Source organism: Heterodontus francisci, chromosome 17 (genome assembly GCF_036365525.1).
Source record: "Heterodontus francisci isolate sHetFra1 chromosome 17, sHetFra1.hap1, whole genome shotgun sequence".
Classification (NCBI taxonomy): domain Eukaryota; kingdom Metazoa; phylum Chordata; class Chondrichthyes; order Heterodontiformes; family Heterodontidae; genus Heterodontus; species Heterodontus francisci.
Window position 1 is genome coordinate 39357890 of NC_090387.1, and position 27174 is coordinate 39385063.

The following is a 27174-nucleotide window of genomic DNA, read 5'->3' on the forward strand; positions in this document are numbered from 1 at the left end:
ATAAAGGCAGGTGGCCCATATGCCTTTTTCACCACCCTATTAACCTGCCCTTCTGCCTTCAGAAATCTATGGACAAACACGCCAAGGTCCCTTTGTTCCTCGGAACTTCCCAGTGTCAGGCCATTCATTGAATGCTTCCGTGTCACATTACTCCTTCCAAAGTGTATCACCTCACTTTTCAGCGTTAAATTCCATCTGCCACTTTTCTGCCCATTTGACCATCCAGTCTATATCTTCCTGTAACCTAAGACACTCCACCTCACTATTAACCACTCGGCCAATCTTTGTGTCATCCGCGAACTTACTGATCCTAACCTCCACATAGTCATCTATGTCGTTGATATAAATGACAAACAATAGGGGACCCAGCACAGATCCCTGTGGTACGCCACTGGACACTGGCTTCCAGTCACTAAAACAGCCGTCTGTCATCACTCTCTGTCTCCTACAGCTCAGCCAATTTTGGATCCACCTTATCAAGTTACCCTGTATCCCATGTGCATTTGCTTTTTTGATAAGTCTCCCATGTGGGACCTTGTCAAAGGCTTTTCTGAAAGCCATGTAAACTACATCAACTGCACTACTCTCATCTACACACCCGGTCACATGCTCAAAAAATTCAATCAAATTTGTTAGGCACGTCCTCCCTCTAACAAAGCCATGCTGACTATTCCTAATCAAATTTTGCCCCTCCAAGTGGTGATAGGTTCTCTCCTTCAGAATTTTCTCCAATCGTTTCCCGACCACTGACGTGAGACTCACTGGCCTGTAGTTCCCTGGCTTATCTCTACAACCTTTCTTAAATAGTGGCACCACATTAGCTGTTCTCCAGTCCTCTGACACCTCCCCCGTGGCCAGAGAGGAATTAAAAATTTGGGTCAGAGCACCTGCAATCTCCATACTGGCCTCCCACAGCATCCTGGGACACAAATCATCTGGACCTGGAGATTTGTCCATTTTTAAGCCTTCCAAAATCTCCAATACCTTGTTACTCCCTATGACAATTTGCTCAAGAACCTCAGTCTCTCTCTCTCTCTCAGTTCCATATCTACATCCTCATTCTCTTGGGTGAAGACAGATGTGAAGTATTCGTTCAACACCCTACCAATGTCCTCTGGCCCCACCCACAAATTTTCCCCTTGGTCCCTAATGGGTCCTACTCTTTCCCTGGTTATCCTCTCGTCGTACCTCTGCTGTTCTAAAGTTTAGTATCTTAGCTGCCAAGGGGGAAAAAGTTCAATTTAGATCATAACAGTACCTCTCACCTGAGCACAAAAAAATATCACCTACCTAATATTTTCCATTCAGACTAATTTTTTTGTGTAATTCTAGGTTCGAATACTGCGGTTACTACGAATGTTGGGTAGAAATGATGATGACTCGAGTGAAGCTATGAATGACATTCTTGCACAGGTGAAGACAGTATAAGAAATTACTAATATTGTCTGAAGTTCCTATAACAACTGGCAATCATGTCTGCTATCTCAATGTATGTCATTGCACAGGCCTGCTTGGTCCTGATCCTCCCTGTCCTTCCGTATCTACAGATGAAATTGAGATTTAATACTGACCACCTCCATTATGCTTCATAAACCACTGAGACATGTAACTAGGAAAATCTTGGCCAGCTGTCTTTTTAGGTGGCATGGAATTGATGACTACAAATGTCTAAACACCTCCCTGGATTTTTGCTGGTTGTATCCACTTTTACTTTCATTAGACTTTCTCCCATCCATGAAGTAACGTAGGGTTTTTTCCTGTTTGAATGTACATGTGTCTAAGCTATTTTGGGACCTGAGCCTCATGTAATTTATGTTTCCGGTCCTGAATTTTATGTTTTTTTAGCATGTGTTGAATACCAGTTTCAAATTTTTCATGATTTGCAGACCTTCAGTTGCCTGTAGGCATACCTAACGTTAGAAAAAGAATGGTTGTGCAGTAATTCTGGAGGAATGTTCATTCAAGGAGGCCACTGTCAACAGTTTTGCAACTAGGTCAGACAGAGAAATGTGAAAATCTCTTATTCAAATCGGGTCAATCACGATTTTTAAAAATGTTGGTATGAGCTAGATACATTTAGATAATTTATCAAGATAGTTTGAGAGGAGGAAAAAGGAACATTAGTGGTATTGATTGATGTGCATTTTGATTTATTCTTAGGTTGCAACAAATACAGAAACCAGCAAAAATGTGGGTAATGCAATTTTATATGAAACCGTTCTGACTATCATGGACATCAAATCAGAGAGTGGACTGAGGGTATGTAGCATAAAGTTACGATCTTTTCAATCTGTATAAATTACACAGTTAAATCAGTGTAGTTCAAGATTTGTCTCCAGGAGTAACATTTGAAGGAATGAGTTCTGCAACTCGGCTGGAAGAGATGTCTTGCAAAGCACTTCAATGCTGACGTTTTCAGAAGGAAATATTGGGGTAGTTAATCCTGCGACTGATGGATCAGATCAAAGCTCTGCAGACCTGCCACATCCAGTGGTGACGGGTGGTGTACAATTAACTATGAGGAGGAGGTAACTCCATGAACAACCCCATCCTCAATGATGATGGAGCCCAGCACATTTGTACCAAAGACAAGTCTGAAGTGTTTGCAACCATATTGAGCCAAGGATGTTGAGTGGATGATCCATCTTGGTCTCCTCCTGAGGTCCCCACCATCACAGATGCCAGTCTTCAGCCACACTCCATGTGATATCAAGAAATAGCTGAGTGCACTGGATTAGGTAAAGGCTATAGGCCGCAACAACATTTTGCTGTAGTGCTGAAAACTTCAGCACTTGGCCAAACTGTTCCAGTATAGCTGCAACACTGGCATCTGTCTGACAAAATGAAAAGTTGCCCAGTCCCGTCCACAAAAAGCAGAACAAATCCAATCCAGCCGATTACTGCCCGGTCTGTCTACTCTGCAACAAGTCTTGGAGAACACTCAGGTTTGGGCTGCTTAGTGACAAACCTTTGTGTCACAAGTGCTAGGCAATGACCATTTTGAGCAAAGGTTTGTCCAACTGTGGGCGGCACAGTGGCGCAGTGGTTAGCACCGCAGCCTCACAGCTCCAGGGACCCGGGTTCGATTCCGGGTACTGCCTGTGTGGAGTTTGCAAGTTCTCCCTGTGTCTGCGTGGGTTTTCTCCGGGTGCTCCGGTTTCCTCCCACAAGCCAAAAGACTTGCAGGTTGGTAGGTAAATTGGCCATTATAAATTGTCACTAGTATAGGCAGGTGGTAGGGAAATATAGAGACAGGTGGGGATGTTTGGTAGGAATATGGGATTAGTGTAGGATTAGTATAAATGGGTGGTTGATGTTCGGCACAGACTCGGTGGGCCGAAGGGCCTGTTTCAGTGCTGTATCTCTAATCTAATCTAAAAAACCATCTCCCCTTGACATTCAGTAGCATTACCATCACTGAATTCCCCCCAACATCCTGGGGTCACCATTGACTAGAAACTTAACTGGCCCAGCAACATAAATACTGTGGCTAAAAGCATTTCAGAGGCTGAGTATTCTACAGTGAGTGACTCGCCTCCTGTCTCCCTAGTCTTTCTACCATCTACAAGGCACAAGTCAGGAGTGTGGAATACTCTCCACTTGCCTGAATGAATGCAGTTGCAACAACGCTCAAGAAGCTTGACACTGTCTCGGGCAAAGCAGCCTGCTTGATTTGACACCCCATCCACCACCTCGACCATTTACTCCCTCCACCACTTGCGCACTGTGGCTGCGGTGTATACCATCTACAAGGTGCACTGCAGCAACTCACCCAGGCTTCTTTGACAGCACCTTCCAAACTCTCAATCTCTACCACCTAGAAGAACAAGGGCAGCGGGTGCATGGGAACACCACCACCTACAGGTTTTCCTCCAAGTCATGCAGCACCCTGACTTGGAAGAATATGGCTGTGCCTTCATTGGCGCTGGGTCAAAATCCTGGAAAACTCAACCTAATACACAGTGGATATATCTACTCCACACTGACTGCAGTGATTCAAGAAGACCGCTCCCCACCACCTTCTCGAGCAATCAGGAATGGGTAATAAAAGCTGGCCTTGCCAGAGGTGCCCACATCCCATGAATGAATTAAAAAAAAAAGAGTTGCAGAATAATGCAGCTCAATGTTTTGGTCTTCGCGGTCACAAGCAAAATATTTGAGTAAAACCTGCATGAATCTTGATAGACTATATAAAAAAAAAATTAGAAGTACCCAGTTTCTGTGATGGTTAATATTTATATAGATAAAGAAAAGGTGTCTTGTCTAGTTTTAATGCAGAAATGCTAGAACTTTTAAATTGGTGCCATTCTTCCTGGAGTTGTCAGATGATGAAACTATTGAGCAATCTACTGGCAGTGTTTTGCATAAATGCGCTGATCAACAAGTAACCAGATAGAAACTGTAAAGCTGTGGAGAATCTGAAATTGTAGCCATTCACTCTGCTTGTGTTCCTTAGGTGTTTGACTAGGGTTGGTCCCAGATTTAGAGATGCAAGGGATTGGGGGAATGAGCAATTGAAGGAAATTAGTATTAGTAAGATGGTTGTATTGGAGAAATTAATGGGGCTGAAGGCTGATAAGTCCCCAGGACCTGATATTCTACATCCCAGAGCGTTGAAAGAGGTTGTTATGGAGATAGTGGATGCATTGGTGATCATCATCCAAAATTCCGGAGATTCTGGCGCAGTTCCTGCAGATTGGAAGGTCGCAAATGTCACCCCACTATTTAAGCAGGGAGGGAGAGAGAAAACAGGGAATTACAGACCTGTTAGCCTTACATCAGTCATTGGGAAAATGCTAGAATCTATTCTAAAGGATGTGATAAATGGACACTTGGATAATCTGATTGGGCATAGTCAACATGGATTTATGAATGGGAAATTGTTTGACAAACCTGTTGGAGTTTTTTGAGGATGCTACTAACAGAATTGACAAAGGGGAGTCGGTGGACGTGGTATACTTGGATTTTCAAAAGGCCTTTGATAAAGTCCCCCACAGGAGGTTGGTTAGCAAAATTAAAGCACATGGGATAGGAGGTAATATACTGGCATGGATTAATGATTGGTCAGCAGGCAGAAAACAGAGTATGAATAAATGGGTCATTCTCGTGTTGGCAGGCTGTCACTAGTTGGGTACCGCAGGGATCAGTGCTTGGGCCCCAGCTGTTCATAATATATGAATGATTTGGGGGCCAAATGTAATATTTCTAAGTTCGCGATGACACAAAACTAGGTGAGAATGTGTGTTGTGAGGAAGATGCAAAGCAGCTTCAAGGGAATTTGGAAAACTTGGTGAGTGGGCAATAACGTGGCAGATGGAATATAATGTGGAAAAATGTGAGTTATCCACTTTGGTAGGAGGAACAGATGTGAAGAGTATTTCTTAAAATGGTAAGGGATTAGAAAGTGTAGATGTACAAGGGGACCTGGGTGCCCTTGTCAATAAGTCACTGAAAGCTAGCATGCAGTTGCAGCAAGCAATGAAGAAGGCTAATAGTATATTAGCCTTTATCCTAAGAGGATTTGAGTACAGGAGTAGTGAAGCCTTGCTTCAATTGTATAGAACCTTGGTTAGACTGCACCTGGAGTGCTGTGTGCAGTTTTGGTCCCCTCACCTTAGGAAGGATATTATTGCCATAGAGGAAGTGCCAAGAAGGTTCACCAGACTTGTTCCCGGGATGTTGGGACTGTCCTATGAAGAAAGATTGGGGAAACTGGGCTTGTATTCTCTGGAGTTTTGAAGAATGAGAGGTGATCTCATTGAAACCTGCAAAATACTTAAAGGGATAGACAGGGTAGATGCAGCTAAGATGTTTCCCTAGTTGAGGAGTCTAGAATCAAGGGACGCAATTTCAAAATAAGGGGGAAGCCACTTAGGACAGAGATGAGGAGAAAAATCTTTACTCAGGGTTGTGAATCTTTGGACTTCTCTACCTCAGAGGGCTGTGGAAGCTCAGTCATTGAGTACGTTAAAAGCAGAGATTGACAGATTTCTAAATACAAATGACATAAGGGGATATGAGGATCGTGTGTGGAAAAAGGTATTGAAGTGGAAGTTCAGCCATGATCGTGTTGAATGACTGGGCAAGCTCAATGGGCTAAATGGCCTACTCCTATGTTCCTATGTCATGTAAGAACATAAATAAGGGCAGGAGTAGACCTTACAGCCTGTCAATCCTGCTCTGCTATTCAAAATGATCATGGCTGATCTTGGGCTTCAACTACACTTTCCCACCTGTTCTCCATATCCCTTGATTCCCTGAGAGATCAAAAATCTGTCTATCCCAGCCTTAAATATATTCAGTGGGGCATCCACAACCCTGTGGGGTAGAGAATTCCAAAGATTCACAACCCTTTGAGTGAAGAAACTTCACATGTTAGCTTAAATGATCAGCCCCTTATCCTGAAACTGTGTCCCCTTGTTCCAGATTCCCCAGCCAGAGGCAACATTGTCTCAGTATCTACCCTGTCAAGCTGCTTCATAATCTTGAATGTTGCAATGAGATCACTTCTCATTCTTTTAAACTCCAGAGAATATAATTATTCACCCTCTCATCAAAGGACAAACCTCTCATCCCAGGGACCAATCTAGTGAAACTTCACTGAACTGCCTCCATCTATATCTTACATCCTTAAATTTGGAGACCAAAATTGCACGCAGTATTCCAGCTGTGGTCTCCCCAAAGCCCCGTAAAATTGGAGGAAGACTGTTTTTCTTGCACTCCAGTCCCCTTGCAATAAAGGCCAACATGCCATTTGCTTTCCTAGTTGAATGTTAAAATAGCTTTGGAAACCACAGCAACTAAACTTTTTTGGTTCATAAAAATGACAATTGATCCCATCTGATTTTACCACAAGCTAGCAAGTTGGTTTCACCTGTAATAGCAAGTTATTATGGTTGACTTTGATAATTGGGCCCATACAAATTTGGCTCTCCTTTCAAAATAGTGCAGCAGCACTGTTTAATTCATTCCATCTTCATTTTCTCTGTTCATGTAGAAACATTCAAACATCATTAGGAAAGGCAATAATCTATCAAATGTTATCAATTTTATTAGGCATTTACTTTGGATAGGCAAGCTGTTCTATGCCAAAAACCCCCCTCTCCTATTGCCACAAGATGTGGTGATGTTTAAATCCAGTTGTTACATAGCTAGAGCTGTCAATCTTTATCACTATGATATTCAGAAACTTTGGAACTCTTTTGTCCTTTAAAGCAAGTAGCTTGTGTCCACTGTTTGCCAGATGATAGGTGGAGTATTGCAGCATATGTTTGAGCCTGTAACACATGGACTCAAAAGTTAATCCTGTACCATATTCACATTCTGATTCTCTTAGCACTTTTCAATTGCAGCATTCATAGTTTATATTGGGTTAATTGAAGCCTCCTATTATGGAACTGTAGCCTATGTGCTCAGTATCTTGAAACACAGAATGGTTACAGCACAGGAGAGGCTATTCGACCCATCATGTCTGTGCCAGCTGTCTGCAAGAGCAACTCGCCTTGTCCCATTCCCTTCCCTTTTTCCCTGTCGCCCTGCAAGCTCTTTCTCTTCATACAATTATCCAATTTTCTTTTGAAAGCCACAATTGAATCTGCCTCCACCGCACTCTTGGCAGTGCATTCCAGCGCCTAACCACATGCTGCATAGAAAGGTTTTTCTTTGTCACCGTTGTTTCTTTTGCAAATCACCTTACATTAGTGACCTTTGGTTACTGACTTTTTCACCAATGGGAAGAGTTTCTTCCTATCTTCTCTGTCCAGACCCTTCATGATTTTGAACACCTTTATCAAATCTCTTGTTCTTCTCTAAGAAGAACAGCTCCAGCTTCTCCAATCTATCCAGGTAACTGAGGTAAAGAGTGCTTCCAAATAAGAGTAGCAGCATATTTTATCTTTATTCAGTAGGCACTGGTTTTCAGATTTGCTGTCCCTTGCAGAACCTAGTTGTTAAAGAACAGAATCTGTAAAGGAGGATCTTGCTGGCTTCAGACTATCATGTTAATAGTCTGAGTTTTAATTTGAATACAACATCTTGGATGAATTGTCCTGTGCAAAATACATAATTGCGTCATTCAAGCAAAGGAATGTGGTGTACTTGTAATTAGAACATGTAAATATTGAACACCAAAATAAGCTGGTTGGATGGAATGACATAAGTGTGGAGATTATTCCTCCTTCCCACCGAAGATGGCAGAGGACTAGTGACCTAACTAGAAGATGGTGATTGTGTAGCCCATTGCAAAAAGTTAACTTTGCATTAAGTTTTATATTTTAAATGCAATTAATGTGGTAACCTCTTTAAAATTTTTGTTTAACTTTGTGGTTAGTTTAAATGCAAGTTATTTGTACATAACATAAATTTCAAATTTTGATTTATTACAGGTTTTAGCCATTAATATCTTGGGACGGTTCTTGCTTAATAATGACAAAAATATTAGGTATGTTCATTGACTTAAACTGTTTTTGCATTTACAAAACCAGGATGGTTTTCTTCCAACTGTTAAATGGAAAATATCTAGATTGATCTAAATAAAATGCAACTCAAATTTGGAACAATGAATGTGGATCTGTTAAGTGTTTAACAGGCATTCTAATGAGTCAATTATATAATTTCTTAAATTTATAATAGTGATGCCAATTTAAAAAGTACTTCATTCGCTATGAAATACTTTGGGATGCCCTGAGGATGTTAAACCTGCTGTATAAATGCAAATTCTTTCTTGAATACCTCACAACCCCTCTCGACCCCCTCCAATGCATCTGATATGCTGTGCTGCTCGTCAGACGCCCAGTACTAGATGAGCAGAGATTTCCTTCGACTGAATATTGAGAAGGCGGAAGCCATCGTCGTCTGTCCCCACTTTAGCCCTCGACTCATTCCTCTCCCTGAACCAAGTTATTTGCAATCTTGGGTGTCCTATTTGAACCTGCCGACCCTATATCCGCTCTATCATGAAGGCAGTTTGTTTTTCACCTCCAAAAAACATCGCCCGTCTCTCTCCTGTCTGAGCTCATCCACTGCTGAAACCTTCACTCATACCTTCGTTACCTCTAGACTTCATTATTCCAGTGCTCTATTGGCCACCTTACATAAACGTGAGATTATCCAAAACTTTGCTACCCATATCCTAACTCGCACCAAGTCCCATTCACCATAACCCTTGTGTTTGCTCACCTACATTGGCTCTCAGTCCAGCAGTGCCTCAATTTTAAAAATTCTCATCTTTGTTTTGAAAACCCTCTGTCGCCCCATCCCTCCCATCTCTGTAACCTCCTCCAACCCTACAACCCTCCCAGATCTCACTGCTGCACCAATTTTGGCCTGTTGTGCATCCCAAATTTGAATCGGTGCACCATTGGCAGCCATGCCTTCAGTTATCTAGGCCCTGGCCTGTGTTTCAGCACCTTGCTGTATGGCTGTGAAACATGGACGACTTGCATCTACCAGGAAAAGAAGCTCAGTAATTTCCATCTTCGCTTTCTGCAGCGCATTATGGGTACATCCTGTGTAATAGACAGAATTGAGAGAACTGAAATCCCAGTTCCCTCACTGTCTGTAATCAGTGTATTTTTGATGAGGAAGATGTGTATGTTTCTTAACGAGAGTCTATGACCAATTTGAATAACCAGCAGCATGTTTTTCATGGGTTTAAAGATTATTTTTCTCCATTTGCACATTCATCTCGAACGTCTAATGCTCTGTCACTCACTCAACAAACATGCGCATGCACACGCTCGAAAGAGAACTGTTAAAAAGGATAGCACACTTTTACAAATTACAAGCAAAGGAATAGTTCGTAAGTCAGGTGATTTGGGCTCGTCGTGGGGCAAAGGCATGCGTTGCGGGCCTTGTGAAGAAGGCATTTTCACTCCTGAAGTGTGGTTGGATGGATTTGATACCTGGAGTCTATATCAAAGTTGTTGCAGGATTCTCTCTAGCTGGATTTTCAGCTGGTCATGAAGTTAATTGCTTGTAGTCTCATTACCAGGAGGTTGGTTTTCTGTGCTGGTGGGCTTAAAATGGAACAGGCTTGGAAACCTTAAGATATTTTGTCTCAAGTTTTAGGGCATAGGTGTTTTGCCTTTGCTGCTGTGTCTCTGCAGTTGTTGTTTGCAGACTGCCTAGTTTCTTCCTGGTGCATGGAGTAATAAAATTCGTTATTTGTGATAAATTTCAGTCAGGTGGCCACCTGATCAGTGCCTCTATTGTCCACCCAGAATGATTTGAAAGTCAAAGCCATTGCTACACAGTGGGGATGGATGGTGACCATTCTTATGATTTAACTTTTTCTTGCAGCTGTCTAAGTTTTGGGCTTAAAGACAATGAGTCTAGGAGCCCAAAGATAATGAGTTGTGGATCAGACCACAAAAATAGGAGGTGTGAATTCCACAAATGGTTTTGCTTTTGTATGTCCATCCAAGGGTGGCACTCCACCCATGCTCATTCAATTAGGAACTTGCCAAATGCCTGAGATACTTCTGAGTCTGGGCTGAAATTGTAAAAGTCACCTGACCCGTAGCAACCATCTTACTGCAGCATTTTAATGTCTATTGTGGTTCATTTAAAAAGAAAATTCAGCTCCTGAAGATTCTATGCTGAATACAGTCCATGTTTTAAGTTACGCATAGGACATTCCTTTACTGGGCATGACACCTGGCAGGGCAAATCGCAAATGTGGCAGTCCTCTCAAAGACAGAGCTAACAAGTTTGTTGGCACTAATCACACAGAGGCGGCTTCAGTGGATTGTACGCGTCTGCGGGATGGAAGACAGTTGCATACTCGAGGACCTTCTGTATGGTGAGGTAGCCGGGGGGCCAGATGACCAGTGGGGTGCCCAAAGCTCTGCTTCAAGGATGATTGCAAGCATAACATGAAGGCCCTAAATGTTGACTATCGGACTTGGGAGTCACTAGCTGGCAAAAGAGGGATAAGGCGACACATCCTGTGGACTGTGTGCACTAGCATGATGACCAGTGGCTACAGCAGATGCCAACGTCAAAAAGAAAACACTCAGCATCATTTGGAGCTTCACATGCAGCACTTGCACCATGCTGCACCAGCGTGTCCATCTTTCGTAGATGGAAGGATGTCAAAAAAAAGTCGTGGAATCCCCTCTGCCTCTCTACATCTCCTCCTTTAAGACAGTCTTTAAAAGCTGCCTCTTTGGTCAAACTTTGAGTCGCCTATCCTAATACGTCTTTGGCGACTCTTATGAAATATCCTGTGAAGCACCTTGGGATGCTTAACTACATTAAGGCACAATGTAAGTAAAAGTTTTAGCTGTATACTGGAATGCAATTTGCATAACTGAGAAAGTTGACGGGTGGGGGGGAAAATCACACGAGCACAAAAATACCGTTGCCCATTCAAATGAAAAGCCAAATCCTCCTCCCCTTCTGCAACAAATAGACTGTTGTAGAACATAATTCTTCTATTATTCCACATTTTCAGTGTTAGTGGGATTTACCCTTTCTTGTAACTGTTTGCCATTTACTCCATGTTGAATTAGATTTTGTGTTCAGATCATTATCTGATTTTTAAAATATATGCTGTTAGAACCAATGTTTTAAAACTCGTGCAACTATTCTTCACTGTTCTAAGGTATGTGGCACTGACATCGCTGCTCAAAACGGTCCAAACGGATCATAATGCAGTCCAAAGACACAGAAGTACTATAGTGGATTGTTTGAAGGACTTGGATGTATCTATTAAAAGGTAAAGATTCCCACATTTGAAGTTTGCCAATTGTCTATACAGTTGAATTTTGCAAATAGAACAGTGCGTTTGTGCAGATATTACAATGTAGTAATTTCATTGGCTCAGATATCATAAACAGAAAACTTCAACGGCTGGTAATGTTTTATGGGGTAATGGACTTGATTATCCCATGAGATGTTTTAGTACATTCCTAGTTTGTATGTGCTGCATTGTAGCTATGCTGTAAGTAAACCTGTGGTGGGTGGTATGTAGATGAATGTTGAACACTGAAGAATTAACTGTTCTGTAATTACAATAGTTACTGAAACATTCCAGTAGACAACTTTGAAATAAGGCAATACATTAGACCTTTTAATAGAAAGATGGTATAACAGTAAGTTTAATGTTCCTGATTTGGCAGCTATACTTGGAAAATTTGCCAAATTAGAAGGGATTAGTGATTCGTCATGGCTGGGTTCTCATTTAATATGTTGTCTGAAATTTAATTTATTTTGCTTTCTAGCAAAGGCAGTATTGGATTTCATGTTTTCCAGAGATGCCTCTTATAATTGGGACTAACATCTCAATTTATAATTTCAACAATTCAAATTGCAGAAAATCTGTTTTTTCTATTGGGGTAATACGCAAAAACTTATTTCACTTTTTATTTGCCTGTTTAGACGTGCAATGGAACTGAGCTTTGCTCTGGTAAATGGGAATAACATTAGAGGAATGATGAAAGAATTACTCTACTTCTTGGATTTGTGTGACCCTGAATTCAAAGCAGATTGTGCTTCTGGCATCTTCCTTGCAGCAGAGAAGTAAGGCTTTATATTAGCATTATCCAAATGTACAGTAAACTTGTTATTAAATAAGTGCAAATATTAGACATGTGCAAGTTTGATCTGAAGCAGCAGAATTACGCAAGTACTGTAGATGCATCTGCGACGGTTATTTTAGTATAAAATATTCACTTAGGTACTTTTTAATCCAAATTGATACCTTCAGTGCTTCGGATTCCAGAGCGTTTTTGCAAATCACCTTTAGGTATTTACAAGACTAGAGATTAACATGAAAGCATTAATTGATTTTACTTAATCATAGAATATTACAGTGCAGGTGGAGGCCATTTGGCCCATCGAGTCTATGCTGGCTCTTTCAAAGAGCAGCCCAGTTAGTCCCGCTCTCTTGCTCTTTCCCCATATCCCTGCAATCTTTTCTCCAAGTATTTATCCAGTTTTGTTTTGAAGGCTACTACTGAATCTGTTTCCATCAACCTATCGGGCAGTGTATTCCAAACCTAGCCACTTTTTGCGTAAAATAGTTTTGCCCTCATGTCACCTCTGGTTCTTTTGCCAATCATAATCTCATGCCCTCTGGTTAATCGACCCTTCAGATATTGGAAACAGTTTCTCTTTATCTACTCTATCTAAACTCTTCATGCTTTTATGTACTGCTATCCAATCTCCTCTTAGCCTTGCCTGTCTAAAGGAAAACAATCCCATTTTCTCTGGTCTATCCGTATAACTGCAGTCCCTCATGCTTGGAATGATCGTGGTAAATCTCTTTTGTGCCTTCTCCAAAGCTTTCACATCCTCAAAGTGTGGTGCACAGCATTGGATGCAGTACTCCAGCTGGGGCCAAACTAGTATTTTATAAAGGTTCATTTTAACTTGCTGGCATTTGTAACCTATGCTTCTATTTATAGCCCAAGATCACATATGCTTTATTAACTGCTTTGTTAACCTCTCCTGCCACCTTCAAAGATTAGTGCAGCAACACCCCCAGGTCTCTCTTCTTGCACCCCCCTTAAAATTGTACAATTCAGCATGTATTGTCTCGACTCATTCTTAGTACCAAAATGTATCACCTCTCACTTATGAGTTGAATTTCATTTGCCATGTGTCCGCCAATTCCACCATCCTGTCCACGTCCTCTTGAAGTATATCACTATCAGAAACTGAACTGGAGTAGCCATATAAATACCGTGGCTACAAGAGCAGATCAGAGGCTAAGAATCCTGTGGCGAGTAACTCGCCTCCTGACTCCCCAGAGCCTGTCCACCATCTACAAGGCACAAGTCAGGAGTGTGATGGAATATTTTCCACGTACCTGGATGTGCGCAGCTCCAACAACACTCGAAGCTTGACACCATCCAGGACAAAGCAGCCCACTTGATTGGAACCCCATCCACAAACATTTGCTCCCTCCACTGCCGATGCACAGTGGCACCAGTGTGTGCCATCTACAAGGTGCACTGCAACAGTGCACCAAGACTCCTTAGACAGCACCTTCCAAACCCACGAACTCTACCACCTAGAAGGATAAGGGCAGCAGATGTATGGGAACACCACCACCTGCAAGTTCCCTCCAAGTCATGCACCATCCTGACTTGGAATTATATCGCTGTTTCTTGACTGTCGCTGGGTCAAAATCCTGGAGCTCCCTTCCTAACAGCACTGTGGGTGTACCTACCTCACATTGACTGCAGCGGTTCAAGAAGGCAGATCACCACCACCTTCTCGAGGGCAATTAGGGATGGGCAATAAATGCTGACCTCGCCAGCAACGCCCACATCCCATCAATGAATAATTAAAAAAAAAAAATTCCTCTCTGTTGACGCTTAAATTTCATGTCCTCTGCAAATTTCAAAATTTGCCCCTTTTCCCCTTAGTCCAAGTCGTTACTGTATATCTAGTATTGAACCTGGGTAACACCACTGTATACATCCCTCCCTCCAGTCTGAAAAACAGCCATTTGCTGCCACTTGCGTGTGTGGGTTATGAATTTCTCATAGTTCTGAAATATGAATAAGTATTGCTTGTTAACTTTTCAATCCTTGCACACCTGCAAGATTGGCAATCTTATCCAAGTAGATGTTGCCTCAGCATATGATTAGATTAGATTAGAAATACAGCACTGAAACAGGCCCTTCGGCCCACCGAGTCTGTGCCGACCATCAACCACCCATTTATACTAATCCTACACTAATCCCATATTCCTACCAAACATCCCCACCTGTCCCTATATTTCCCTACCACCTACCTATACTAGTGACAATTTATAATGGCCAATTTACCTATATCATTTCCATTTTATTGATTGAAGTTCACTTTACATATATGTTGGAAAGCTTATTGTCTACATTATATATCTATATGATATCTATTTATTCTGGGCAAAGTACAAAATGTAACCACTGGCATTTCCACAAATCAGACATAAATTGATCACGTCAATTTAATTGCTGTAGTAGCCAGTTGCTTCAGCACCTGACGCAGATGGGGCATTTAATGGCTATATCTTACGTAATTTCATAAATCTTTCAAGCAAACCATATACATGTTCAATATATGCATGCCACATGGTTATTTAAAACATTGTATATTCATGCTTCTGTTAAAGTATTAGTATGCATGTTTTTCTTTGTGTACAACTTGCTTAATTACTAAACACCTACTAGTTTATTTTTTAACTGCTCTACCAGCAAGCAACTGTAAACACACAATGATTTTAGGCTTGTTTGGGATGATCACTTTTTTGTGTTTGCCAATCAACTAACACACAGATTACTCAGTAATACAAAAGATTGTATTGATTGCCTTGGTAGAAAAAAATGTTTCATATCGCTTTATTTTTTTTTGATAGGTATGCACCATCCAAGAGATGGCATATAGACACAATAATGAAAGTGTTAACAACGGTAAGAGAGGTCTCAATCTAAAGTTGCAGTATTTCTTTTGTAAGAATCTGTATGTATAGGGGACATGGTAGTGTAGCGGTTTAGGTACTGGCCTGTCAGCTCTGGGGCCTCAGTTTGAATATTGGCCAAACTTTTGTGAGGAAAGTTTCCTTTGTCAGCTATAAGGATTCTATGTTCAAAACAATAAGTTGGAACAGCCTCAGTCAATTATGGTGAAGTGAATCCCACAAAATAAACTCATTTGGTTCTGTTCTGAGAGTTGTTGAAACTGGAATGCATTGGCACAGAATGTGATTGAGATAGAGACCGTAGCATTTTATAAATGAAGAGTAGATAAACATTTAAAGCAAAGGAAGATACAGGGCCATGGGGAGATTACTGCAGTGAGATTAGCTTTGCATTATTTTAGTAAAGATCTAGCATAGACATGCTGGACTGAATGGCCATCCATGCCTGAGGCTTCTAAAACTAAACTGACTGAATCTTCAGTGTGTAGAGTGTAATAAAGATGGTTCATGATACAAAGTTAATGGTCCATTTTGTATTTAAAGAAAGACCACCAGATGTCTCGAAGCACTTTACAACCAATGAAGTACTTTTGAAGTGTAGTCACCGTTGTAATGTAGGAAACGTGGCAGCTAATTTGCGCACAGCAAACTCCCACAAGCAGTAATGTGATAATGACCAGATAATCAGTTTTTGTGATGTTGGTTGAGGATTAAATATTGGCCTGAACACCAGGGATAACTCCCCTGCTCCTCTTCGAAATAGTGCCATGGGATCTTTTCCATTCGCCTGAGAGAGCAGATGGGGGGCCTCAGTTTGACATCTCATCTGAACGGCAGCACCTCCAACAGTGCAGCACTTCCTCAGTACTGCACTGGAGTGTCAGCCTTGATTTTTGTTCTCAAGTCCTGAAGTGGGACTTGAACCCAGAACCTCATGACTGCGGCAAGAGTGCTACCAACTGAGCCGTGACTGACACTAAACCACCAATCACAGTAAACCAAATAATGGTAAAATACAAAAGATAAAACTGTTGTAAAATACTGTTTTGAGGTATGTCAATGACATAAAAGGAACTTCAAAATGTAATTAACACAAATAACTATTTATTCACTCTTAAAGCTCTAAAAAGAACTGTCCAGACAACTCGTACTAGATTAAGGAAGAAAGTTCCACGCGACCACGCTTTCAAAAAGATAAAATGAAACTTAGGTGGTTGCATCAGGGTGAGGGTGTCAGTCGTGTGTTCAGCCTTCAGCTTATAGCTAAGCTCCTGTGTATTTTGTCAGTATGAACAGTCCTTGAAGATGTCATTCCCTGGACATTTTGGGTGCTGAACAGAGCTTGGCCCAGTTGTGAAACCTCTGAACAGATTATCTTTCTATTTGTCAGTGTTTTAACCTGAGTTGTACGGAGCTGTAGTTGCACGATAATACACATGGCACACTTCTGAAGTCCATTGAGCAAGAATAGGTGTGCTATAGGAAGATTTAAACAGGCCGAAGGTACATATTCCAGATTACGCTGGATACAGGATATAGAATGTTAAGCTGCTCATATCTATGTAGCATTTTAGTTCATGCAACTTTCACAGACATTGGAGAATGCCTTTAGCAACCTGGCTCAGTGGACCAGCTTGTTTTGATAGTTGAAGTAAATCTCAAGTTCCAGCTTATTCTCGAGAAATATTTCAAAATAGGGGTGACCTCGAAACACAACCTTTGCTCGGCAAGGGTGTGCATGCTTTCTTTTTTTCGTACAGTTTCTCCACTGAAGAGAATGCAAAATTGGGAACTAGATGAGTGACTGTATTGAACTTGTAGGCTAAAGCACCATTTCCTCCTTCAACACTGGTTAATAGCATTGAGTTTTTAGTTCAAGTTTTTTTTTATTCGTTCATGCGATGTGGGCGTCGCTGGCTAGGCCAGCATTTATTGCCCATCCCTAATTGCCCATGAGAAGGTGATGGTGACCTGTCGTCTTGAACCTCTGCAGTCCATGTTGGGTAGGTACCTCCACAGTGCTGTTAGGAAGGGAGCTCCAGGATTTTGACCCAGCAACAGTGAAGGAATGGCAATATGGTTCCAAGTCAGGATGGTGTGTGATTTGGATGGGAACTTGCAGGTGGTGGTCCCATGCATCTGCTGCTCTTATCCTTCTAGGTGGTAGAGTTCGTGGGTTTGGTAGGTGCTGTCTAAGGAGCCTTGGTGCATTGCTGCAGTGCATCTTGTAGATGGTGCACAGTGGCAGCAGTGTGTCGGTAGTGGAGGGAGTGAATGTTTGTAGATGGGATGCCAATCAAGCTGGCTGCTTTGTTCTGGAGCTTCTTGAGTTTTGTTGGAGTTGCACCTATCTAGGCAAGTGGAGAGTATTCCATCTCACTCCTGACGTGGGTCAAAATCCTGGAACTCTCTAACAGCACTGTGGGTGTACCTACCTCACATGGACTGCAGTGGTTCAAGAAGGCAACTCACCACCACCTTCTCGAGGGCAATAAGGGATGGGCAATAAATGCTGGCCTAGCCAGCAATGCCCACATCCCATGAATGAATTAAAAAAGTGTCTTGTAAATGGTGGACAGGCTTTGGGGAGTCAGGAGGGGAGTTACTGGCTGCAGGATTCCTAACCTGTGACCTGATCTTGTAGCCACAGTATTTATGGCTACTCCAGTTCAGTTTCTGGTCAATGGTAACGCTCAGGATGTTGATAGTGGGGGATTCAGCGATTGTAATGCCAATGAATGTCATGGGAAGGTGGTTAGATTCTCTCTTGTTGAAGATGGTTATTGCCTGGCGCTTGTGCAGCACAAGTGTTATCACTTATCAGCTCAGGCCTGGATATTGTCCAGGCCTTGCTGAGCTTCTACACAGACTGCTTCAGTATCTGAGGAGTCGCGAATGGTGATGAACATAGTGCAATCCTCAGCAAACATCCCCACTTCTGACCTTATGTTTGAAGGAAGGTCATTGATGAAGTAGCTGATGGAGCTGAGATGATTGACCACCAACAACCGCAACCGTCTGCCTTTGCACTAGTTATGACTCCAACCAGCAGAGTGTTTTCCCCTGATTCCCATTGACTCCAGTTTTGCGAGGTCTCCTTGATGTCATACTCAGGTAAATGCTGCTTTGATTTCAAGGGCAGTCACTCTTCCCTCACCTCTTGAGTTCAGTTCTTTTGTCCATGTTTGAACCAAGGCTGTAATGAGGTCAGGAGCTGAGTGGCCCTGGCAGAACCCAAACTGAGCGTCACTGAGAAGGTTATTGCTAAACAAGTGCCGCTTGATAGCATTGTTGACGACACCTTCCATCACTTTACTGATGATTGAGAGTTAACTGATGGTGGTGGGGGGGTGGGTAATTGGCTGGGTTGGACTTGTCCTGCTTTATGTGTACAGGACATATGTGGGCAATTTTCCACCTTGCTGGGTAGATGCCAGTGGTGTAGCTGTACTGGAACAGCTTGGCTCGGGGCATGGCAAATTCTGGAGCACAGGTCTTCAGAACTATTGCTGGAATGTTGTCAGGGCCCATAGCCTTTGCAGTATCCAGTGTCTTCATTTGTTTCTTGATATCACCCGGAGTGAATCGAATTGGCTGAAGATTGGCATCTGTGATGCTGGGGACTTCAGGAGGAGGCTGTGATGGCTCATCCACTCAGCACTTCTGGCTGAAGATTGCTGCAAATGCTTCTGCCTTATCTTTTGCACTGATGTGCTGGGCTCCCCATCATTGAGGATGGGAATATTTGTGGAGCCACCTCCTCCAGTTAGTTGTTTAATTGTCGACCACCATTCAGGGCTGGATGTGGCAGGACTGCAGAGCTTAGATCTGATCTGTTGGTTATGGGATTGCCTAGCTCTATCACATGCTACTTACGCTGTTTGGCATGCAAGCAGTCCTGGATTGTAGCTTCACCAGGTTGACACCTCATTTTGAGGTATGCGTGGTGCTGTTCCTGGCATGGCCTCCTGCACTCTTCTTTGAACCAGGGTTGGTCTCCCAGCTTGATGGTAATGGTAGAGTGGAGGATATGCCATGCCATGAGGTTGCAGATTGTGGTTGAGTACAATTCTGCTGCTGATGGCCCGCAGCGCCTCATGGGTACCCAGTTTTGCATTGCTAAATCTGTTTGAAATCTATCCCATTTAGCACGGTGGTAGTGCCACGCAACACGATGACTGGTATCCTCAATGTGAAGATGGAACTTTGTCTCCACAAGGACTGTGCGGTGGTCACTCTTACCAGTACTGCCGTGGAGAGATGCATCTGTGGCAGGCAGATTGGTGAGGACAAGGTCAAGTATGTTTTTCCCTCTTGGTTCCCTCGCCACCTGCCGCAGACCCAGTGTAGCAACTATGTCCTTGAGGACTCTGCCAGCTTGGTCCGTAGTGGTGCTACTGAGCCACTCTTGGTGATGGACATTGAAGTCTCCCACCCAGAGTACATTCTGTGCCCTAGCCACCCTGAATGCTTCCTCCAAGTGCTGTTCAACATGGAGTACATGATTCATCAGCTGATGGGGGAGGCAGGTGGCTGTGGGTGGTAATCAGCAGGAGGTTTCCTTGGCCATGTTTGACTTGACCTGAGATTTCATAGGATCTGGTCCGGAGTTGATGTTGAGGACTCCCAGGGCAACTCCCTCCTGACTGTATACCACTGAGCCACCACCTCTGCTGGGTCTGTCCTGCCAGTGGGACAGGACATACCCAGGGATGCTGGTGGCAGTGTCTGGGACGTTGTCTGTAAGGTATGATTTAGTGAGTATGACTGTCAGGCTATTGTTTGACTAGGCTGTGGGACAGCTTACCCAACTTTGGCACAAGCCCCCAGATGTTAGGAAGACTTTGCAGTGTCGACAGGGCTGTGTTTGCCGTTTTCGTTTCCGGTGCCTAGGTTGATACCAGGTGGTCTGGTGATTTCATTCTTTATTGACTTCCTAGCGGTTAAATACAACTGAGTGGCTTGCTAGGCCATTTCAGAGGGCATTTAAGAGTCAACCACATTGCTGTGGGTCTGGCGTCAAATGTAGGCCAGACCAGGTAAGGACAGCTGATTTTCTTCCCTAAAGGACATTAGTGAACTAGTTGGTTTTGTCTGACGCATTGAGAACTTTAACCCCCAAAATGGACAGATTTGGGTTGGGAGTTATGTTAAACTCATCAAAAGCTCAAGCCGATTATAACTGAACTAGGATGCGGGTGGTGAACAACCAACCCATTCCCGGGGGAAGAGTTGGTCGTTTGAATATTTAAATGAGCTGTGTCCATCATATTTTAATGCTGTCCCAGTTTTAATCCTGGCCCAGGTTTCCTAGGCCTCTGGAAATCCAGGAGCTAAAGGGAGGCAAGGACTTCTAAGTTGAAGAGGCAAGTGTTTTTTCAGCACTGATTGTGGGCCAGGAAGAGCAGGAGTGCTTTCGCCTCACAATCTCTGCCCCAGCAAATATCGAGTTGATCCGCTTAATTAAATGGACGCAAGCACTATATTAAAGTTTGAAATTCATTTTCTTCTTGTCATACATTATTGAAAGTCAACTTGATATTGAAAGTTTTTGACCATGTTTGATTTGGGAAATGTTGATTAACAACTGCAATTTGATTTTTGTGAAAGCCAAACTGAATTGCACATCAGATGGTTATCAAATAGCTGTTTCTGTAATGTTACCAATAATGGATTCCATTGACTTGTTCTATGCTATTAAATCAACCTTATGTTACAGTCTGTCAATATTTTTCTACTGGCACATTCTTCCACTATCATTGATTTGGCCTTGCTGCCTCTGCAGGATAAAGCAGATGGAGGCAGCTGCTAGCACCAGGGAATGCCCAGGTGTGACACTGTCTGCTGAGACTTCTCTAATTTCAATTTGCTTAAAGAAGAAGCACTGTCAGTATACATCCCCTGGCTATGGTGATTTGTAACAGTGACGGTGCATTTATATAGCTCCTTCAACATTGGAAAAGGTTCCAAGGTACTTCTGAACCGTAATCAAGACAAAAATTGGCACTGAGCTAAGGAGGACGATACTAGGATGGATGAGCTGGTTGAAGAAGGGAATAATCAAGGATGAGATAGAGGCAGAGGAGTGTAAGGAGGGAATTCCAGAGCTTAAGATCTAGTTGGCTGAAGGCATGACTGCCAATGATGGAGAAAAGGGAGAGGGAGGGGATCAGCAAGGCCAGAGTTGCAGAAACTTGATGTGTTCTTGGCGGGCTGGATGGAGGTGGTTAGAAATTGGAAGGATCAAGATCATGAAGGGACTTGAACATGCTGAGAATTTTAAATTGGAGGCTTTGGGGAACCAGAAGCCAATGTTATTTAGTGCTCACATGGGGCGAATGCTTGGAATGGGATAGGATGCCTTCTTTGCCTGAAATTTTCATTGTGCTTCATTTCCGTTAATATTTGTTTTGCCCCCAAATCTTAAATCTAGTATATAACTTGAAGACTGAAGTATTTTTCCCTCTATAATAGCCAGTGTTACAACAGTCGTTGATTTTTCTGTGCTTCAATTTTAGGCTGGCAGTTATGTAAGAGATGATGCAGTGCCCAATTTGATCCAGTTGATCACAAACAGTGTGGAAATGCATGTCTATACAGTACAGAAACTTTACAAAGCCGTCCTGGAAGATATCTCTCAGGTACAAAATATAAAACAAGTCACAGAGGTGCTATATTCAAGCTTCTACTTGGTTGAATGCTGATTGATCATATTAACTAGTCCTGATTTAAGCTAATGTTGGTGTTTGTTTTTGCACTGATTTCAGGATAAAACAGAGCAAATTTATTCTAAATCAAGTCACAAATATTTTATCTTTGAGCTATGTATATTTTGGGTTTTGTGATTTGTGTTAAAGGGTAAAACTATGTGTTCCCAGCTGAATTTATTCTATTAAAGGTCAAAGACAGTTGCAGCAAGGGTTAGTGTTTGATATTTTGGTAATGGTAACCCTTTGACTGCTTTGTCTTTGTCACTTCAAAATTTGTGTTTACTCTTTCATCTATAATGGTGAAATTCAGAAAGATTTGGATCTTTGTGGTTAAGTGTGAAGTAATTGGTATGGGAGTGTTTTAAATAAAAATATGAAAACAGCCAGTCAGCCCATCTAAGCTCATTCCTTTAGCGGCTTAATTCTCCTCTCATGCCATCTAGTTGCATTTTAAACAACGTAAGTGTCTTTGCCTCTGCTATCTTGCCTGACAGATTATTTTAAACATTTAGCAATGTTTATTTCAAACTGATATCCTCTGATCACACTTTACCTTTATATGCCATTTAATATTGATATACTTGCACGCCCCACATTTCTCAATGTCTACTAGGTGGACTAAGTTTAAACTTGTCTGATTAATCCTTTGGATAAATTTATTGCTGATTTTTGTGTACCTTTTCTAATGTATTATCTTTATTTATGAATTGTTGACCAAAACCGAAATTGTATAAACACTAATCCCCAGTGTAGTCTGATCAATGGATTGTAAAGTCCTAATATCACTTCTGCACATCTGTGTTCTCTTCTGGCTAAATATCATGGTTATTTATTTACTTTAATTACTTTCCACATTCTCTGCATTAAAAGTTTAGTTTACTGTTGTTGTCGAACTGCTTTAAATACCCCATGGACTATTTTAGTTTAATTCATTATATAGTTAAGACACATGTTTACATCGGTAGATTTTATGTCATTGTGCTGATTTTAAATCCTTTGTGAGTGTTTTACTGCATTCTCTAATTTTTGCTGCTGTTCCTATTTGTAATATTTAGAAAATTTGACTACAGTACAGTTAGTTTTTGTATTGAGGTTATTGTGCAGATTAAAAACATGGGGTCCCTCCATCCAGTCTGACATTACACCATATAAATGTTGTTTTATAACTGGTTTGCTGACTAGATCCATTTTTATACGTGGATGTTTGTCAAAGCTTTCTGAAAATCTAAAACTAGATACTGTCATTGTATCTAATTTCAAAAAAATCACAGTAGTTTATCAGGATCTTTCTATCGCAAATCCCTACTCATGGTTAAGGCTGTTGTTGAGGTATTTCAACCTGCTTATCCCATAGTATATTACCAATTAATCAGTTAGGCTTTGCTCTGTAGTTAATAAAGCACAAGCTTGAATTGCATCTATCCCATCTTCAGGATATTCCAACACACTTCAAATGGCCAATGGAATGTGGAGTGTTGCTGCACATGTTTAGACAAACATAATAGCCGATTTATGCGCAGTAAGATGCCAGTTTCATCAATGACTAGTGAATTTGGGGTGCTTCAGAGATTATTGTTGGCCAAGGCACTGGGAAAACTACCATGCTCTTCGAATAGTGCAATGGGATTGTTACATCCACTTGAACAAGGCTTTGGTTTAATATTTCATCCAAAAATCTCTTCTGTGCCAATGTAACACTTCCTCAGTAGTGTCATTCTAGATCATGGGTTTCGGAATCTGAAGTATGTTTGAAACCTGTAATTTGTGACTGAGCTTAGAGTATTGCCAGTAAGCAAGCTGAAATTTAAGATCTTTCCCTTCTAAATCAATACGGATTATTCTGATATTCAGTTCTGATGAAGGGTCGCTGACATGAAACGTTAACTCTGCTTCTCTCTCCACAGATGCTGCCAGACCTGCTGAGTATTTCCAGCATTTCTTGTTTTTATTACCGATTATTATTGTTGAGATATCCCTTGCAGTCGATACTGTTTAAAAAATTCATGTTGAGCTTATGAGACTGTTATTGTATGGGCCAGATTTGTCACCCTTTTTAAAGGAACTGTTATGCAGTTTGCTGATGAGGAAAGCAACCTGTGGGTTTGTGTGGATAAATGTTTGAAGTGGTCAATTAAGTGCATAACGGCAGCATTTTTTTTAAAAAGAGACTTAAATTCCGATTGTTCAATAATTCAAATTAAGCAATGTGGAAAAACCCAGTTTAGTGAGGATTTAGTGCCCCAGAAAATGGAATTTATTCGATAATAGAATTGATCAATATGATGAGAAAGCAAGTGGGTAGGAATGAGTTGAAATAAATAAGCCTTATTTGGATAAGTTGTCTTTCACTCTTCCCAAATATTCTGAAGTAAATTAAGATGGGCAAGTTATCATACTGTGATGCTGGAAATCTGAATTAAAAACCGAAAACTCTAGAAATACTCAGCAGGTCTGGCAGCATCATTGGAGAGAGAAACAGAGTTATGTTTCAGGTTGGTGATCCTTCATCAAAACTGGGAGTGCTTAGAGATGTAACAGTTTTTAGGCCAGGCCAGGCAAGGAAGGGGGTGTGGAAGCGAGGGGAGGAGAGGAAAGAAGAAAAGGGGTAAAAGAGGAAAAGTCTGTGATGAGGTGGAGTGCAGGAAAGATCAACTGACAAAAGGGGTGATAGTGAAAGGCAAAAGGAGATAATAGGACAAGTAAAGAAACAAAAGATGTGTCTGGAGGAGGTTTAAATGGGAAGGCAGAATCGACAGCAACAGCTGCTGTACCAAAACAAAGGGCATAGGTGATAATCTGAAATTGTTGAACTTGCCGTTGATTCTGAATGACTGTGAAGTGCCTATCTGTTGCTCAAACTTACGCCAAGTGTTATGACCAGGTGAGAAAGAGGTCTAGGGTTCCCTTTCAGCCTTCACCTGGTCTTAATGTAACTGGGTTTAATTTTAAATGCACGTGTTTTTAGCTCCCCCTTGGTGAATCCTTGTTCACTGCTTTCCAATTATAGAGCAAAGAAACCAGCACAACAGGCTTTTTCAGGTTTAAAGAAGAGTGAAATTTATTAAACTTGAACTAATTCGGTGAACGCCTACGGATACACGACGCGCCCATACTAGCATGCATTCGCAATACACAGATGCAGAAAGGGACAGAAAAGAGCAGAAGAAATTAAGTGGAAAAGTTTGAGGCAATATCGGAAGAGGTTTTGTTACGTGTCTTCGAGCTCACTGTAGAGTCTTTGATTGCCGGTAGATCTTGCTTTTCGTTGGGGCCCAGTATTATTCTTAAACCTTGTTCACTGTAGGAGACTTTTCTTTCTTGGGGTTAATGTGTCTTCTGTGGGTTTTGGAGTTCCATGAGGAAGAGGTGGGAGCAGGCCACCTTCAATCTTCAGTCCAGGAGCATTCTGCCTTCTGCAGGCTCAGTTTAAAACTCTGCAATAGCCAGTTAGTCATGTGACTAACTGGTCTGACCATGTCTGTTTGTTGATTGAATTGGAGCAGGGAATAGCTCCTTTTGTCTACATGCACTGTCTGTTAATATGCAAAGATGTCTTGCCAGCCAGGGGCCTGGCAGCCCCTCGTCACAGGCCTTCTCTTCCCAGCAACAATTTGAAATTTAATGTCCATGGAGTGAAATTAATAATGCCTCATCCTTGGCAGGTGGGGGCATGTATGACACCAAGCTTCATTGGAACAGCATAGGAGGCCGAGGACAGAAAGATCAGAGTAGCAGTAGAGCGAAGAATTAAAATGATAGGGGACCAGAAGCTAAGAGCCCCACTTGCAAATTGAACAAAGTTGTTCTGCAAAGCGGTCACCCACTTTGGGTTTGGTCTCCCCATTATAGAGGAGACTGCATCGTGAGCAGCGAATACAATATACTGTCTCACCTGGAAGCAGAGTTTGGGCCCTTGGATGGTGAGAAGGGAGGAGGTAAAAGGGGGGGTGTTGCATCTCCTTTGCTTGCATGGGAAGGTGCCATGGGTTAAGGAATGGACTAGTGGGTCTTGGAGGTCCCTTCAGAAGGCTGAAAGGGGAAGGTAGTGTTTGGTAGTGGCATCAAGCTGACAATGCCAGAAATGGTGGAGGAGGATCCGTTGAATGTGGAGGCTGCTGGTGTGGAAGGTGAGGACAATGGGAACCTGGACGTGGTTCAAGGAATTAAGGTCGGGGGAAGGGGTGAAAGCAGAAGTGCAGGAAATGGAATGGATGTGGTCAAGGGTCCTGTCCACCATGGTGGGGAGGGGTGGAGCAAGAGATCCTTGGTTGAAGGAAAAGGAAGACAAATGGGAAACGCTGGTAAACAAGGTTGCATCATCAGAACTTGTAAAGGATTCATTTCATTCTCCAAGAAGTGGTGTGCGAGGGAAATGCAGTCAAGTTAGCTGTGGGAGTCTATTCCCAGAAATGGGGAGACAGAAGTCAAGGAAGGGTAGAGTCTGATCATGATAGTTAGGATATGTTTGTGTTCACCTGTTTGTGGACTCTGAGATGGACCTAGGTTAATGGTGCTTTTATTTCCTGGACAATGTCATGCATTTTGTACTTGTGTGCGCAAGTGAATGAAAGATGTCACCCTAATTTATGCACTTCAGACTTATCTGAAGTCTAATATCTGTGCAAATACCAGCATCAACTTGTATTTATATAGCACCTTTAATGTTGGAAAACATCCCAAGGCACTTCACAGGAGGATTATCAAGCAAAGTTTGATAGGTGGCTAGGGAACCTGAGGCAGGGACCTTACTCTGCTCAACAATCGTCCTATACCCTTTTTGGCTCTTTAAAATTCAATAGCATGCTAGATTAATAAATTAACAATTCAGTCACTAGAAATGTGTTGAATTATTTGTTTTTAAACATAATCAAGGCTTACTAACTGGTCATCTTTCAACAGCAACCTCTTGTGCAGGTGGGTGCTTGGTGTATGGGAGAGTATGGTGACCTTTTAGTTTCTGGCCAGTATGAAGAGGAGGAACCTATACAGGTAATTTTTTTTCAAAGTAAGATGTTAAAATTCTATTAAGTCATTAAACATAAGTGTTTACAG

At 42.0% G+C, this 27174-nt stretch overlaps 1 protein-coding gene across 2 annotated transcripts in view; it reads left to right on the forward strand.

Moving 5' to 3' along the window:
• ap1g1 (adaptor related protein complex 1 subunit gamma 1) overlaps positions 1-27174 on the forward strand; it is a 153116-nt gene that overhangs the window by 67210 nt on the left and 58732 nt on the right. For both annotated transcript variants that reach the window (XM_068049304.1, XM_068049303.1), the window contains exons 8-15: positions 1333-1413; positions 2161-2259; positions 8385-8440; positions 11606-11719; positions 12382-12522; positions 15350-15404; positions 21931-22053; positions 27022-27111. In XM_068049304.1, coding sequence (XP_067905405.1) covers positions 1333-1413; positions 2161-2259; positions 8385-8440; positions 11606-11719; positions 12382-12522; positions 15350-15404; positions 21931-22053; positions 27022-27111 — 759 coding nt within the window. The remainder of the gene's footprint in view (positions 1-1332; positions 1414-2160; positions 2260-8384; positions 8441-11605; positions 11720-12381; positions 12523-15349; positions 15405-21930; positions 22054-27021; positions 27112-27174) is intronic.